Genomic DNA, 17622 nt, shown 5'->3' on the forward strand with positions numbered 1-17622 from the left:
TTAGCAGGTGATGAGATCACCAAACCAGAGTATGTAGGAAAAAGGGAAGAGAGCCCAGGACAGAAGTCTGGGGGTCACCCATCATTAGTAGATGCGACTTGTATGAAGGTCTTGCAAAGAAGACTCTAAGGAGAAGTTGATAAGTAAAAGGAATATTCGCTTAGAATAGTTTCATGGAAACCAAGTAGATGGTGTTCAACAATGCTAAAGTCTGCACAGACATCAAGGATGAGACTTTAAAGAAAAGGCAATTAGATTTTTCAGCTAGGAGATCATTGATAGTTTTAGAGAGAATAGTTACAGTTGAATGAAGAAACTAATAGTCATAATTAAAAGAGAGTGGGAGAAAAATGATAGAAGAAATGATTGCAGAATGTCTTCTCAAGTTTAGCTACAAAGAGGAAGAGAAGCTTGGGATCAGTGGGTTCGTGTATAGGCAGTAGTCTACACAGTAGAAGAGATTGATGATTAGTGAGAAAATTTGGAAGATAGAGGGGGAGATGGAACAGAATAAGATTATTTTACACACAGAGAAGTTTGTTGTGGCAAGGAGAAGGGTCATCTTTTCATCTGAAATAGGAGTCAAGGAGAATTAGCTGAGGCACTTGATGTGAGATGAGAAACAGGGGAAAAAAGGGTCTCTTACTGAGTGACCTTTCAGTTCTTGCAATGGAAGGTTTAAAGAGGGATGAATAGGTTTAGAAAAGCCATCTCAGTGAATGCCCAGTTGAGATTATATAACATAAATTGCTAGCGGATTTAGTTTATAATTTTCTCCAGCTTTATTCAGAAATATTTGAGTAGGAGTGAAGGCAATAAATGGTGACAGGATGAGGGAAGAAGGAAATTTAGGGAAGAGGAAAGTGTTGAGTTGAATTGGTTCACCAAGGAGTCAATGGAGAAGGAAGGACAGTAAAGTCAGTAATAAGTGATGGCCTACTAGAAAGAATTATATGTTCACTTTTCTCTTTTGTTCTTCTGGGTTTTTTCCTCTAGTGGTTTTTGCCTTTTATTCTGATTTTTCTCTCCCCACATGATTCATAAAGAAATGTGTATTTAAAAAAAAATTAATGTACATGTAAAACCAGGATAAAGAAAACAATAAAAAAAACAAAAAAGAGAAATTTAGCAAGAACCTGGTATATGATAAACCAAAAACAAATAAATAGATAAACAACAAACAAATGAATGAACAAACAAACAAACAAATAAATAAAGGAGGAAAAATGATGACTTAGAAAAGAAATGAGCTGAGGGAGTGAATGTAACAGTGAGGACAAAGGTTAGAATTTGGAGTTACAAAGCAGAGGGAGAGATCAGATGACAACAGACTATGGTCACAGAAGGGAATTTCAGATTTCATGAATAAAGAAGTAATATATTTGTGGATGATGGCAAGATCAAGGTATCTTGGGTGGGTCATGGAAAATGACTAAATTAAGGAACTGGGAGGAAGGTGTTTAAAAAAATAGCAATGTGTATATTGAAGTCCCTTTTATGAAGACAGAAGTTGGGAAAAAGAGAAAGATTGTAAGCCAAGTACTTTTTCAGAAATGATCAAGAACTACCAGAAGTTTGATTAGGTGTTCGACATGGAACCTAAAAAAAGTTAATGAATAATTGTGATTTGTTGGTTAGTTTGTTGTTGTCTTTTGTTCTCCAAGAGGTCCAAAATGACATTTGAATGGATGTTGAGGGGATCAGGTTGAGGGAAATGGGAACAGAGGAGCTAGGAATGTACTTACTCTTGGGCAGACTATGAAACCATTCTAAGACAAAGTTCTTCAACTATAAAAAGGAGTGAATTTAGATGGTCCTTATGGCTTTTCTTAGTTCTCTCTATAATGCTAATATGTAGAACTGAAAGTCAGGGCTGTGATTAGGGCTGGATTTATAGACTTAATGTCATGTGAATAGAGGCAATAATTACACCTACGGATGTTACTTTTGCCATCAAGTGAAAAAGAATAAAGAGGGACCTTGGGGAACACTCATGTGTAAGAGGTATGGTATGGATCATAAAACCAAAAGGAGAAAGGATTTAGGAATAGAGGGTGAACAATATTGAATGCAGAAGATAGGTCAGGAAGGACAAAGACTCAGGAAAGACCATCAGACTTACAATTAAGAGGCCACTGGAGCCTTTGAAGAGAGGAATTCCAGTAGCATGATGAAGGGAGAGGAAGTAGAGACAAAGAGTGACAGATTTTTTTCCCCTAAAATTTTGAGAAAGGAAAGAGTATGTGATGTAATAATAAGAGTCTAGGAAAGTTTTGTTAAGGACAGTGCAGAATTGGGCACCTAGACTTTAGAGAAGGAATCATTAAATAGAGAAAGATTAGTGGTTAGAATCGGGAGTCAAGAGGGTCGGGGTTAGGGTTAGAATTAGGGATGATTGAGGGGGTAATCTGCAAGACAAAATGGGAGGATATGGGATCAAAAGTATTATTGGCCATGATAGCTTCTGAGTGACTAGTCAAAGTGTACACATTACTGTGAGCTCTTTAGCTAGGGTTTTCAGTAGATGCTATACCAAATTGTACCTAGAACCTAAGTATCTTTTTTAGGGGACCCACACAGGAAAATGGATTTTCTGTGTATTCTCTGTGTTTTCTGTAGGTTCTCTGTGTATTCATTGAAACATATTTACACAACTTTCCCTTTTCTTGCTCAGAATTATTTCTTTCCGATTTTATTGTTGGCTTTCTATCACCCACAATTGTTTTTTAAATGTAAAATGTCTACTTATCCTTTTCCTTAATTCTTTGAAATTCGTTCTTCTAAATCTAGAGTGCACACAAGATTGTCTCTAGATTTCATCTCCTAGATCCCAGATCCTATTTTGCATCCCCCTTCTACTTCCCCTCACCCATTCCTATAATTTCACCTCTATAACCAATTCTTCCTTGTTAGTGAGGATCAGACTCAGAATGGATTTTTCCCTTTCAGATTATTCCAATTTTGAAGCATTAGATTGTCTTTAAAACAAGTCAAGAAATTGTTGGTGTTTCTGTTTTTGGTGTGCGTGCACACACACACTTTTTATTCCAAAGAGTGTTTTAGCTGAACTTCTCTAGCACTAATAATAATAATGGCCAGCTTTTACATAGCCCCTTCTATTAGCCAAGCAGTCAAACTGCTAAACAATTTACAAATATCCATTTTGCTTGTTCTTCATAACAATTCTACAAAGTATAGATGAGGGACCTGAGACAGGCAGAAGTTTAGTGGCTTTTCCAGGAGTATACAGCTAATAGAGTGTATAAGGCTGGATTTGAATTCAGATCTTTCTGGCATCAGGCTCAGCAGTCTGAGCTCTCTCAACTAGGCTGCTATTCAATGGCCTTTCCTATCACATATCACTCTGACAGGGGGAGGTCTGCTTCCCAGCTTCTCCTTTCTTCCCTTTTTCTGCCAAGGGATCTGCACTATTTCTGATAACAATAGGACATATTTCTCTGCCTCCACTAATTTTCATTCAAATGCTCTCCACCGGTTAGCTCTCTTTCTTATATTTTGTCATATTATCACATCTTTTGAATATATAATTTTCAATGAATCTCTTCCTTCTTTTCTCTATTAAAGAAGAAAATGCATCTTTTCAGAGCTATGATCCCTATATATCATCCCTCCAAATTCTGGTGATATCTAAGCAGTCACAATGGCTTCCTGTGTTAAGTTCGATAGTTCGGTTTTCTGATTATTCTGCTACCCAGCTTCCTTTCCCAGGCTGCCTTCATCGTGCTGATGCCATGGAAGCACATGGACAGTATGCTGACTATCCCTGTCTCTTGTTACTTGACTGACCCATCTCCTTTTGAAGTCATACTTCTCTCTGATGACATCCTTTACACCAGTCTTCTGGGACAATTGTCTGGGACAAGTGGTTGCAGACTGCTAATGATCACAATACCTCTTCTCTTTGACATTTTGTGGAAACGATAAATGTTAATTCTTGAGAGACTTGCAGTCAAGTTGTGTCACTGGATGATTATTGATGTTATCAAGATGAGCTGTTATTTCTGGAAGGAGCTTGAGGTCATTTAAAACATGGTTTTGTGAAAGCAAAGCCATCCCACTCTTCACCTACGGTTAAATTCTGAGCGCAGCCCACTGTACACCCTTAGTGGTTGAATGAGATATATACATTGCTGAAACAGCTGTATGGGTTATACGTTTAGCTGAGTATCCTCATCTGAATGCGAGAAAATTTTCATCCACCTGATTTTTCCTGGTGAATAGAGCATATTCTTCTGAGGGAATAGGGATCTTCTCTAGACAGTCCTGTATGGTTCTAGGGCTTGCAATGAGTATGATATTGTGCACAAAACTGAGCATTTGGAAGACCTCCCTAACTATAGAAAATCTCTCTTCAGTTTGGACTCTATACTAGCCATAATAATACTAATAATATAACAAATATTAGCTAGCATTTGTGTAGCAGTATAAGATTTGCAAAATGTTCTATAAATTTCCCATTTTGTCTCCTTGACATCCTCTATGACAGTGGCAAGCAACTTTGGTGAGAATATAAATTCTATTTTATGCCTTATTTCCTATTTATCTGAGGAATGTTGAACAATATTATCTTTGGGATTATATTTTTGTAATAATCTTATGATTGTGACATGTGGAAGACATCATGTTTTCTTTAAAAAAAACTTTATAGTGATCTTTTGCTCTAGCGATTAAATGCTTTTTTATGGAGACAACAATAGAAACACAATGAAATTAGATACTCTCCATATTTTAGTTAACTATGTGATTATAAAAAAAAATCTGGTTAGTTTTAGATCACTGTTGACAAAAGCTTGACTGTTTACTTTGCAAATATTCATCAGAGACATCTTTAATGTATGTGTAGATCATTCTCATATAGATTTGCAGAGATGGGTCTAGTAATAATATTTTCTTAAACAAATTTTTAGCAATAATATGTGCTATTTTTTCCCCGAGTTATATTGATTTTGTTCTTTGCTCTAATAGGTTGTTGATCTTACTGTCCACAGACAGCTGCTTTTATAAATGGCTCCTACATGAGCGATTAGTTGTTTCTTGTACATTGAAATATAATCAATTTAATGTGTGTGATGCTATTTAATGCTTATTATGTCCAGTTTCTCCTGACTCCACGATGAAAGTTTTCATAATAGATTTGCATGAAATTTACTTGCAATTGACAAGTTTTTGACCTCTCATTTCTTATTCTGAAACCCTATTTTCTACATGCTTTTCGTTGTACTCTATTGTAAGCTCTGTGTTTGTCATCAAGAATTCAATATGTGATCCATACACGTCTAGCATTTGTGCATTTAATTTAAAGGATCTTATAAAATTTCTCGGCTTTTTCATCCTGTTCTGTGGATATTATAGAGAAGCTATAATTATTTTCATGATGGCTTATTTGCATTTGCCTTTTGTCAATAGTGTGACGCCCTATGACAAAATATTACATACAATTATATTTAATTTTTCTTTTTGATACATTCCCCTCTTCCTCTATTTCTGTCTACAAGAACCAATGAACTTTCCTTCTACTTATTTGACATTTCCTTCCATTTTCTGGTTTCATTTGTATTGATAATGTCAGAATTGATATAATTCAATTCTAGTTGTATGTCCTCTAGTTGTATGTCATCCAGAAGCATCACTGGCTAAGCTGATGTTTGTTCCATTTTTTTTTTGTTTGTTTGTTGGATGGCCCAAGCTAACCTGATCCGTGAGAAACAGACAGGAGCAGTTGCCAGGATTGTACCGAAGCTTTTTCTGCATGGTGAAATCATCCAGGGCTGGAGGTCTGCTTATGGTCTTGGTGAATCTGGATCTTCTGACAGGTTATGCTGAGATGCTAAAACAGGGCTCTATGGAACTCATCAAATAGAACTTTACTACTTAACACACAATTTAAAATGATTTCACTTTCATCTCAAACACAACTTATAATCTACATCTCATTTTACTAATAGACTCAGATTTTGATGACTTATTAATTTTTTATTTATAAGGAGATAATTCTTAAAGGTTCTTACTTGATTGTCTGAAAGCCACAAAGCAGCAAGCTCCTTCAGTTTGGTAAATGAGAATGGTAAATTCTTCAGCCTGCAAATAAAACGATATTTTAACATTATGGAGGAATTATGGACATAAGCACCTTTATTTTATAAGAACCTATTTTAAATAGTTATATTCTATGATTACTCTCCAAATTCTAGCAGAACATATTCAACCTAGGCACCCCAATATGATAGAAAGGATACTGGCCTGGGAATCAGGAGGCCTGGGCCCTTGTCTTGATTCTAGTCAAACACTATGGGTATTCATGGAGGGTTACAGGACTTATTAGAGATCATCTAGTCAATTGCCATCATTATAAAGATGAAGAAACATGGCCCAAGAAGTGAATCATACAATGAAATGTGTCAGGATATATATCTGGGTAGCTAGATGATACAGTGGATAGAGTAACAGGACTGGAATCAAGGGGATGAGCCTTCCAGAGTTCAAATCTGGCCTCAAACACTTACTGAGTGACTCTGAATATGTCACAATTCTCTGCCTTAGCCTCCTCATCTGTAAAATGAACTGGAGAAGAAAGTGGCAAAGAGCTTCTGTGTCTTTGCCAAGAAATCTCCAAATGAAATCATGAAGAGTTGGACATGACTGAAAACAACTGAACAATAACAATTTGATAGAAAATACTATAAATTATCAAAAGGTAATTGAGAGGGAATAAAATTATAGAAAGATTCTTAGTTATCTCAAGCTGGACAGCTTGTGTTTTAGAGTATATGGTTTGTTTTCTCATTAGCTTTTTTTCTTTTCTTTGATATTAAATAGGAATCTCTTTTCCAGGTCTTAATAATGGGTATGGAGTTAAGTCTTGTGATGTAAGAAGGTATCTTTGAGGTATCAAGAGCCAACATTTTTATATGGGCAGTAAAAAAAAAAAAAAACCTTGGTAATTAAAATCATTAGCATTAATATAGCACTTGAATGTTTGCCAAGTGTTGCCAAGAAAATACTTTCTTATTTTATCCTCACAAAATCTCTGGGAGGAGGATGTCTTTGTTATTCCCATTTTATAGATGAAATAATTGAAGCAGACTCATGCAGGCAGTGAGCATCCAAAGGATATATTTGAGCTCACATCTTCTTGGCTCTGGATCTCACTGTGCTGTCAAGAAGCTCATTTGGCTCTTTGTTATATTATTATTTTTCATTGTGTTGGTTAATAAAATTTAGACAGTACACTTTTCTATTAATACTTTAGGCATCTTCCTTTTGAATTCATTGAGTTTTATTTGTTTGTTCATTTGTTTTTGTTTTTGATGAGGGATTAAGTGACTTGCCCAGGGTCTTAGAGCTAGGAAGTTTTAAATGTCTGAGTCTAAATTTGAATTCAGGCTCTCCCAATTTCAGAGTTGGTGCTCCATTCACTATAGTGCCACCTAAGGGCTAAATGTGAATAAATGTGAGAGATACAACCAGTTGTTTGAGTGTTAATTTAAAAAGTGAAATTATGAATATAAAAATCCATAATTAATCCTCATAAGAAGAGAAAGCTACCTAGGATCATATTTATTCAGTTTTGATGGAAATCTAACTTTGTTTACTACTAGATATCTCTGGGAGAAAAAAAAAAGTTAGTGCCATTTTTCCTAGGGGGCAGTCAGGTTCTGAAGTAGATAAAAGTGCTGGGCTTGGACTCTTGTTGAATTCAAATCTGGCTTCGGTCACTCATTAGATCCATGACCTTGTGTAAGTCACTTAACCCTATTTGTTTCAGTTTTCTCATCTGTAAAATGAGCTGGAGAAAAGCCATTGTGGTATTTCAGCTAAGAAAATGACAAATGGGATCATAAAGAGTTGGACAAAAATGAAAATGACTGGACAAAAACCCAATGTTTTTCACAACTTTATCTTGATGTTATGTCATATAACTTTAAAAAATCCAAAAACTGATTTGTATTTAAAGAATTGTTTTCAAGTTAAACAAATATTTATAAAGAATATTCTCTGATATTATAATAACCACCACAGATTAAACTTTAAACAAACTTCATTTCATTCTCATGACCAATGTTTCAGGAAACTTTTTTCCATACTCTAAGAGCAAGACGGAGGTTCTTGTATACACTGCACTAAATTAAAGTCATCAACCCTTTTCTAAAGACTAATCTTTCAAATTTGGAAATAGCCTATATGATTAAATAGATTAAAGTCCCCTGGCACTCCTCGACTCCCCAAAAATATATGTCTGCTCATTTCCTTGTCTTTCTCTTCAGGAGAGTAGGGATTCCAGTGAGACCAGGAGGGATTTCATATTACATTCAATTTGAGCTTAGCAAGATCTTCACTTTCACTTTTTTGAATTAATTAATGTTTGTCAAGAAGGAGAAAACACCCACATGGAAAAGCATCAATGACTTAATGTTAGAAATTCATGTAATTCATAGTTACCTTTAAATAAAAGTAACAAGCTGTTTGGAAGTCTCTAATGAGTCACATCATCCACCCAAGTGTTAACAGTACATTCGACATAAGCTCTTTCTTTGACTTAAAGAGGTGGCTTTCCACAAGCTTGGACTCTCATTCCAAATCTGGACTTTGATTTCTTTTGGGTGATTTTATGACACTTGGGTGTTCCTTTAGTTTCTGTTGTGGTTTGGGGACATTGTGCCTTTTATGCAAAAATAAGCATTTGCTGAATAAATTGTGGAGGACATTAGGTTCTGAGATTATGGCAGAAAAAATGTTTTGGCTCCAATACATTCTTATTGAGTCATTCATTGAATTCTTGGTCTCTTTTTAGGGGTCTCTGTAAAGGGCTGAAACTCTTGAGTTGATGCACTGAGGTTGGACAACTGAGCATTTAAGACTAATTACCAATTGGATAATACTCTATACGCATATGTTTGGAAAATGGCCCTTCGCACTATTCTGTGCTAGCTCGATAATTGGTGTATAGAGAGAATTGTAGGAGGGACTAGGGGGTGGAGTAAGACTATCCAGGGTCACTTCTGGCCAGGAGATGAAGAGAAGAGGCTGTGGAGATCCTGCATCCATCCAATTCACTTCTATCCCTAAAGATCAAGAATAAAGACCAAGGACTTTTGCTTATCCTGACTCTGGCTGATTCTAAGGTATCCAGGGTGCTAACTCAGTCTTCACATCTCTCCCCACCAAATTTGGCATTTTAACCATGTCCCAACATAGGCTACTAGGTCCCTTTGATATAATGTTGAACCTACTTTGTCAGTCCTAACCCTAATCCTCATCATCTACTCTCCCCCATTTCTATTTCCTGAATGATGTTCATTGGGTCAGGTACAAATTCATGTTACCTAACTACACTGCTCCACCTTGGGATTCATATATTCTCTCTCTCTCTCTCTCTCTCTCTCTCTCTCTCTCTCTCTCTCTCTCTCTTTCACACACACACATACACACACACACACACACACACACACTCTCTCTCTCTCTTCATTGCTGTTCTAAACTTCTTCAGCCAAATAAAGCAAATTTAACATTCCTTCTACATGCTAAACCTTCAGATTTCTACTTTGCTTTGTTTCTTCTTCAGGCTCAACAAAAGAGTCTCACTCTTCTTCATATGGCATATTTCCCTTTTGTCATCCAGACTGCCTTCCTCGGTCTGCTCTCAAACTTCAAAGTATCTTTCCTAAAATGAGGTACTTAGAACTCAATGCACCCCTCTGGATGTGACCAAGAAGGTGCATGGGGTGGGGGTGGGGAGGGCATTATTCTGCTAGAAACAACAGTGGAACGCAAGCTTGGCATGATTTACCAGGTAGCAAAAAAAAGTAAAAAATATATAAATATGTAATAAAACAATACATAAATAAATAAATAGACATTATATATAATATTATATATACATCTGGGGATTGAATTAAGAAAGACATAGCTTCCAGGAACAAAGAAGTGATACTAGTTCTGCAATCTTCCCTAGTCAGGTCACATCTCCAGTGTTTTGTTCAGTTCTGAGTGCCACAGGTTAGGGATGCTGATTCTCTGGAGAGCATCTAGAGGAGGCCAAGTGGGATGATGATAATGAAGGGCCTTGAGTCTACCTCCTAGAAAGATTAGTTGAAGGAATTGGGAAGTCAAAGCCTGAAATACAGTGGGCTGGTTTACCTAATAACTTTTTAAGCTATTATGATATAAAAGAGATGCTATAGGGGCAATATTATAGCTGTTTTGTTCAAGTATATGAACAGTTATTATGTGCAAAAGGGAATATTTGGTTGGTCCTGGATGTCAGAATCAGGAGCAATTAGGAGAAATTTCAATGAGACAAATTTGGACATTATATCATGAAAATGATGACAGCAGCAACAAGAACAACCTCTTAACAATTAGAGCTCTAAAAATGAGAAGTGAGCTTCTTTGAGAGGTAATGGATTCCCCAATTCAAGGATTTCAAGAAAAGGCTGGACTGATGGCTTCATGGGAACATTGGAGATTGGATTCCTTTTGAGTTATGGGTTACATCACAACAGCTCTGAAGTTCCTTCCAACTCGGAGATATTTAAGTCTCTGATTTATTCAGCATCTACCATCTAGGTGAAGGAGATGAGTCATGTAGCTTAAAATGAAAGAAGAAAGAAGACTGACAGATTGGCATCTTTGTCTCTTCTTCCGCCTCTGTGATAATATAAACATTTTATCCTCCTACCTGTGCCTTTTTTTTGGTCTCCATTTTTTTTTCTCTATGTGTTGTCCATTTCTATAAATTTTCTCCCAGGAGCTACTATTCCTCCCTTTTCATGGCGTATTCTGGTCACTCCCCTTTCTTCCCACAGCTCCATAGCTTTGGAACTATAAGAGACCTTAGAGATCAATGAATCCAAACTCCTCATTTTGCTGATAAGGAAACCAAGGGCATAGAGAGAATAATTGATCTGTCCAAGGTCCTGCTTGTCATATGTAGTAGAACTAGGGATTCAAGCCAAGTCCCCTGCCCCCAAATGCAGGTACTTTGTCCTAGTCTGCTTCTTTCTGACACGTGGCAATAGCCTGCTTTTACCACCTAGATACAGCCTCAAATCCAATGTCTCCCAGACTTTCCATCATCTTTCCTCTAAAATATGCTGCTCCTCCTAACTTCCCTATTTATGTCAGTGGTCCCAGTCACCTTGGATCCAAATTTTGGAACATTTAATTTTTCATTTCCTTCATTCTTCATGTCTAATCAGTTGCCAACTGTTATTAATTTTCTCTCTGAAATCGTTTTTCCATCTGTCCTCTCATTTACACTCACCCCACCTCACTCATGCTCTCATTATAACTAGACAATGTGATCATAACAATTTCTAAACTGGTCCCCTTCTTCTGTTTTCTCCATCTCCAACCCACCCTATATCTTTCTGCCAAATTAATCTTCCTAATGTGTGTCTCCAATGATATAATTTCTCTCCCTAAATATCTTCTATGGATCCCCAGTTTCTCTTGAATAAAATGAATCAATCTGACTTTCAAGGTTCTTTACAACTTGTCCACATCCCAATTTTCCAGCCTTATTTTAAATAACTACTTTTCATGTAGCCCAAGGCCCAGGTAAAACAGACTTCTTGTCCTTTTAATGTCTATTGATTTTCTTTTGCCAATTTAAATTTGTCATTGAGGAGTTTACAATCTAAAGGAGGACACAATATGCAAACAAATGTCTGAATTAGCGATATACTAAATAGGAAGTGATAAAAAAGGGGAAGGCTTTACAATAATGAAAGCTCAGGAAAGGATTTTTATAGGAAGGTTGATTTTAGCTGGGACTTAAAAGGAAGACAGAGAAGTGGGAGGGAGAGATGAACAGGAAAAGCTTTCCATGTGTGATGAAAAAACAGAGAAAATGTCTAAAGTTGGGAGGTGGAGTGTTCTGGCTGGGGAAAAGCAAGGAGGTAAGCTCCATGGGATCAAAGAATAAGTGGAAGAGAGGAAGATGGAAGGAGCCTGGAAAGGTCAGAGATGGAATGGAATAGGTTATGAAGGGTTTTGAATGCCCTTTGAATTATATTTGGTCCTGGTGGTGATGAGGAGCCAGTGGAGTTAATTGAGAAGAGGGGTGACATACTTGAACCTATCTTTGAGTTTTAATTTTATCTGGACACATCACATTTTATAAGTTATTTGTTTAGATCTTGTCTTGCTCCTATTAAGTGATTTATTTCCAGCTTATTTATTTTGTAGCTATCATGCTGTCATTGCTGGCCCTCATGTCCAGTACATGGAGAATAAATTTTTTCTGAAAAAATGAATGAGTTAGTTCATGAGTATTGTTGCTCATGGTTACTAGAATTGAATTCCATAGTTGATTAAAAATCTATAACTCATTACCTTCTGGTGGTTATTATAGATTATTTTATCACAATTATAAATTAAATTAATAAAATATTTAAAGTTTTAAAATTACATAAGGATTTTCTGTAAAGCTTGTATATCATCCAATCTAAGTTTGGTTAAATAATATGGATTTTGCCAGTTATACAAGATACATTCTGCTTAGCTTATTACATTAGATAATTCTAATTTAGATTCTCAATGAGATAATTCTCTTAGAGGTCATCAAACCCAAGTTCATCATTTTACAAAGAGAAAACTGGTTTCCAAATGGATAATGTGAATTGTCCCAAATCACAGAGGTGGTCAGTGGCAGGCCAGGATTGGAATCCAGGTCCCCTGACTTTGAGTCTGGCACTTGGTCTCTCTGCTTAAGGAAGAGCTCAGACCTTGTCCATTCCCTTCTTCATTCCTGAGTAAGCTCCTCCTGACTTTCTGTTCTTCTTACTCCATTGTGAGCCCAAGCAAGGACCATCTCTACTTCATTTTCCTTCCCCCTTAAGTTTCTTTCATGTGCTGATTTTTCTAATTAGAATGTTCCTTAAACACAGAGAGATCTTTCTTTTTGCTTGCATTTGTATTTCCTGGACTGAGTATAGGGCCTGGCCCAAAGTAAATACTTAATAAATGTGGGTTAATTTGACTTTCTTGGTTGCCATCTTTCACACTGTGAACTTAATATTAACGACAGTTTATAGTGTGTCTTATTATAATGCTTCCATTATTTTTCAAGTTGATTTGAAGTTTTTAAGCAATCACCTTAACTTAAAACTTAAAAAAGAATACAGTTGACATTTTCTGGTGAAAGATAGTTTCATATTTTTGAAGACTCCTCTTGCATATTCTAGATATTAATTGATATGGAAATATTTTCTAGGAAGCTTTGGTTGGTCTGGAGACTCAGAAGAACAAAAATTTGTGACATAATTAAGATGATGTTTTGCCATTGAATTTTGTGGGTGTTTTTCTTGGCACTTCTATTTTTCTTATTACCTGTACTGAATAATTGCTGAGTACCATGAACTGGCAATTAGACGTTTTAATGATATCATTACCACTCTAATGGGAATCCTAATATTTACACTGCCAAGTAATTTGCTAGAGACAGAGTTACAGACACACATAGGCTTTCTATTTATTGTTAAGCCACGTGGACTTCATTATAATAGTGAAACAGAGAGAATTTTCACTCTTCCTAAATTGTGGGAAGCTTTTGACTAAGGTTATTTACATGGAGACATTTCTATATTCAAACAGAATTTTAATAAAGTTAAACTGGTGTAACTTGTCTGTATCTCTTTAAGATTTTCTTTACTAACTACAACTGGTGGTGAAATGATTTGCTAAAGCCTTCATTCATAGCATGAAAAAGCAAAGGATTGATCCAAAGCTATGGAAAGAAATCAAACATCATTTTCTTTAGTAAAGATAGATTTATATGGATGAACAATATTGTAGAAATACCTGTTATCACTTAAATTTAAAACTCTTAATTTCTGCATCTGGCCAATCTCTTCAGGAAGAAATTCCAGCTTATTGGAGCGCAGGGACATGACTGTAACATTTTTACAACTCCCAATCTGTGGATAAGAAAGTAAAAGAAGTAAAGAAGTTGTCATAATTTTCACATGAATGGTTTTGATTTGCAAGAGGAATTATGATTTTCACCTGAATGGAAGAAGTACAGTCTAGTGGAGAGGGTATATTGGCCATGGAGTCGAGAAGACTGGATTTCTAGCTCATTTCTGATGCTTAGTAGCTGATGAGTCTCAGACAAGCCCCTTCATTTCTCTGTGTTCAAGCCATTTCCTAAAATTGGTTCTTGTTGTTTTTGTCATGCCAGATTCTTTGTGAACCCCCAAACCATAACACAACAATATTATTCATGGGGCTTTCTTGGCAAAGATGGTTTGCCATTTCCTTCTCCAGTGGATTAAGGCAAACAGAGGTTAAGTTATACGTTCTGGTATCACACAGCTACTAAGTGTCTGAGACCACATTTGAACTGAAATCTTCCTGGCTCTAGATCTAGTACTCTATGCACTGAGGCACCCAGCTACCTGATCTATCAAGGAATAAATGGCTTGGAACTGTGCCTTTGGAGGCCATTCCTACATATGGGATTCCCCATCTTGATGCAATCACAGATCCTTGCTTATTCACATTTATATGAATATTTGACAAGAATAGGTTAAATATATTTCTATAAGAAAATTATTTTCATCCCTATTAATTTCAAAGGCTTTTTTCATGTTACATAAGGAGACCTCTTTTCAAGTTAATCATCATCAAGCATCTGTTAAATGCTTACTATGCACAAGGCTTTGGGGATACAAATAAAAAGCAAAAGACAAAAATAAAAATGAAAAACCAAACCAAAGAAACTCTTCAAATATGTCTAATGTCCTTTTTGTGTAAGAGCACTTTCCTTAAGATTTGTGACACTTTCCTGATTATTCATATATAAAGTTCATCATAATTGTCATTGCCATAATAATTATTCCCACTATCATCATCATCACCACTACCACCACCACCACCACATCATCCTGCCATCTCATACTTGCATGGTGTTTTAGGATTTTGCAGAATACTTTTCTTGAAACAAATATATTGACACAAGTATTCTATTTTATATGAGAAACTTACTCAAAGCCACACAGCTGACAAATTGTGGAGTCGAGAATTGGACTCGGGATCCTTTGAGTTTTTAAATCTAATGCAAAATCTCAGCTTTAATAAAATATTTATTTCAAATCAGATCTTCTTATTTAATATTGCCATTAGCTGCTAAATTTAGCATTGCCATAAACTCATTTCACTATATAAGGGGCAGATAGATAGATTTGCCTTGAAAAATTAATTGTATTTTTGCCTACAAATGAGCCATTATAATCTAATACTCTATGCTCTGAAAATAACAAACATGTTTTAATTATTGTTCTTTGTTAAGGAAGTGCTGAAAGAGATTGAATTTAAATGTTCACTGAAACTCAATTTTCTATTATGATATGGGAAGCATATTTTCTAAAAAAACTTCTTAACTGGAAAAATTATTTCTATGTATATTAGGAAATTTTTAGGAGAATGTGAAGCATTAGTATTACTAAATTTGATGTTTCTTTCTTTCTTTCTTCTTTTTTTTTTTTTACTAAATTTTACTAAATCATAGTTCTAAAAAATAGGAAACACACAAAATATAAAAATTTCATTTGAAGTAGTTACAATACTCACAAAAGGAATTTCTTGATTTTTTCCCACAAAAATAAAACACAAATTAATTTTGAATCTTATTATAAAAATATAAGTATGTATTCAATGAAAATAGTTTTATTATCAATTTGATTTCCAATTCAGTAATATTTTAATGAATTTGGGAGAAGCTCTTTTGACCTTCTGAATATACATTTTATTATTATTTTTTGAATAATTGAATTTTGTTTTATATGCGCTGGTATAACTTAGTTTTATCTAGAAATTACATATATATATATATATATATATATATATATAGAAAATACATACATAATTATCCTAGTGGGATATTTTAAGTGAGCAATATCATCAGTAAATATAAAAATATGCTTAATAAATTTTAATTTTTATAAAATCCAAATATGTATTATAATTATACACATTTTTGCATGTCCCTTGTCTCCTGCAACAAATAGAATCACATAAATTTTAACTTATTTCTACTATCACACACCTTATGAATCTACACTAAAGAGTTTATATTTAACCAAAATAATAAATATATTAATTATTAATGAATAGAAGTTAATTTCTTACTTCTCTAGGTAGTTCTGGGAGAAAATTCTCATCAACAGCTAATGTTCGAAGACTATGCAGGTAGCCAATAGTGGAAGGTAAGCTCTCCAATTCATTACAGCTGCAGTCAAATTCTTCTAATAAAGATAAACTGAAATTTCAAACACAGTTTAAAGCATTTCAAAATTTTTGGTGATGAAAATAAGATCCTATAAAGTCACATTCCTTCAAACTTCAAAACAAATTAAGATTTATTAGCTAGTAGTCTCACAAAAAGTTATCTAACTTACCTTGACCAATTGAAATAGATTAATTTAGTTTATAAAGAAAAGCTTCCTTCTCCTTTGACTTGTCACAAGGTATAATCTTACTTCTGGGCAGATACTGGTTACACCTTTCAGATGAATTTCTCAAATGTGGATGTGTTTAAATTCTTACCCAAATTTGGGGCATCAAACTCAAATGGAGCTGGAGGCCACCAAACCGTACATACGGAAATTTGTAGGACCCATATTAGCTTAGAAAACCCAAATTGTTTTTTGTGTGTTTTTTAAAAAATTAACACACTGACATTCAAATTGGAGAGGAACTACATTTTGATCTGTTGTGGGTATGTGTCTGATGCCTCTGGGGCAGAATAAACTTTGTTCAGGCTTTCTGATCTACTAGCCATTGAATGGCCAGCTCCAAGGGCCTGGCAGAACCTCAGCTCTGTCTAGCCCAACGTCAATGGTACTTCTTCATCTGGATGGCTCCTTCACCAGGACTCACCTGAAACAGCATCTTTAACTCAACATGTCAATAAAGGACTCATTATGTCCTGAGCTAAACGGCCTCTCCTTTTACTTCTCTCATCTAGTGAGGGCACCTTGCTCGGGCCAGACCTTCAGATTTTGAATCCTTAGTTTTTATCGACCTCCCTCAAATTATGGCATCATGGATAGTCTTCCATTTCCCCTTTTCTTTGAACATATACAATCAAATACTTGGCTTCAGGGCCCTGCCAACTCCCATTTGGACTCCTTTGGGAGTGGCTCCCCTAATCCCGGTATCTCTCATGCAAAGCTTTCTCACACATGGCTTCATAATAACCTTCCTCAGTTATTGCTCTGATCTTGTCATTCCTCTCAAGACTGCCCTAGATCCCTATTGCTTCTTAAATTAAGTGCAAATTGCTGAACTGAAATTTAAATTCCCCTAAAACTGTCCTTCAAATCACCTTTTATTAATCATATTAATTACCTTCCCACATGCTATTGGCCAGCCACCCCAGACTTTAGCAGGTCATTGAATGTGACATTTCCTTACCTGCCTCTGGACTTAAACAAGACCAAGACTGTCATGGACCTGGACCTTGGAGGCTCATTTCAAGTCTCCTTTCTTTTTTCTAGAGTTTTTTTCTCTCTCTCCCAGGTTAGATCATCCTTGCTTATTGAGATGCAGATATGGCTCAGCAGACTATAGGAGCCTTGAAGTCAGGGACTATGCTTT

At 35.6% G+C, this 17622-nt stretch overlaps 1 protein-coding gene across 8 annotated transcripts in view; it reads right to left on the reverse strand.

Moving 5' to 3' along the window:
• LRRC7 (leucine rich repeat containing 7) overlaps positions 1-17622 on the reverse strand; it is a 519216-nt gene that overhangs the window by 101259 nt on the left and 400335 nt on the right. For all 8 annotated transcript variants that reach the window (XM_051999446.1, XM_051999443.1, XM_051999441.1 and 5 more), the window contains exons 12-14: positions 16153-16282; positions 13825-13940; positions 6030-6099 (exon numbers count right to left, since the gene is read on the reverse strand). In XM_051999446.1, coding sequence (XP_051855406.1) covers positions 6030-6099; positions 13825-13940; positions 16153-16282 — 316 coding nt within the window. The remainder of the gene's footprint in view (positions 1-6029; positions 6100-13824; positions 13941-16152; positions 16283-17622) is intronic.

This window comes from Antechinus flavipes, chromosome 4 (assembly GCF_016432865.1).
Source record: "Antechinus flavipes isolate AdamAnt ecotype Samford, QLD, Australia chromosome 4, AdamAnt_v2, whole genome shotgun sequence".
Taxonomy (NCBI): domain Eukaryota; kingdom Metazoa; phylum Chordata; class Mammalia; order Dasyuromorphia; family Dasyuridae; genus Antechinus; species Antechinus flavipes.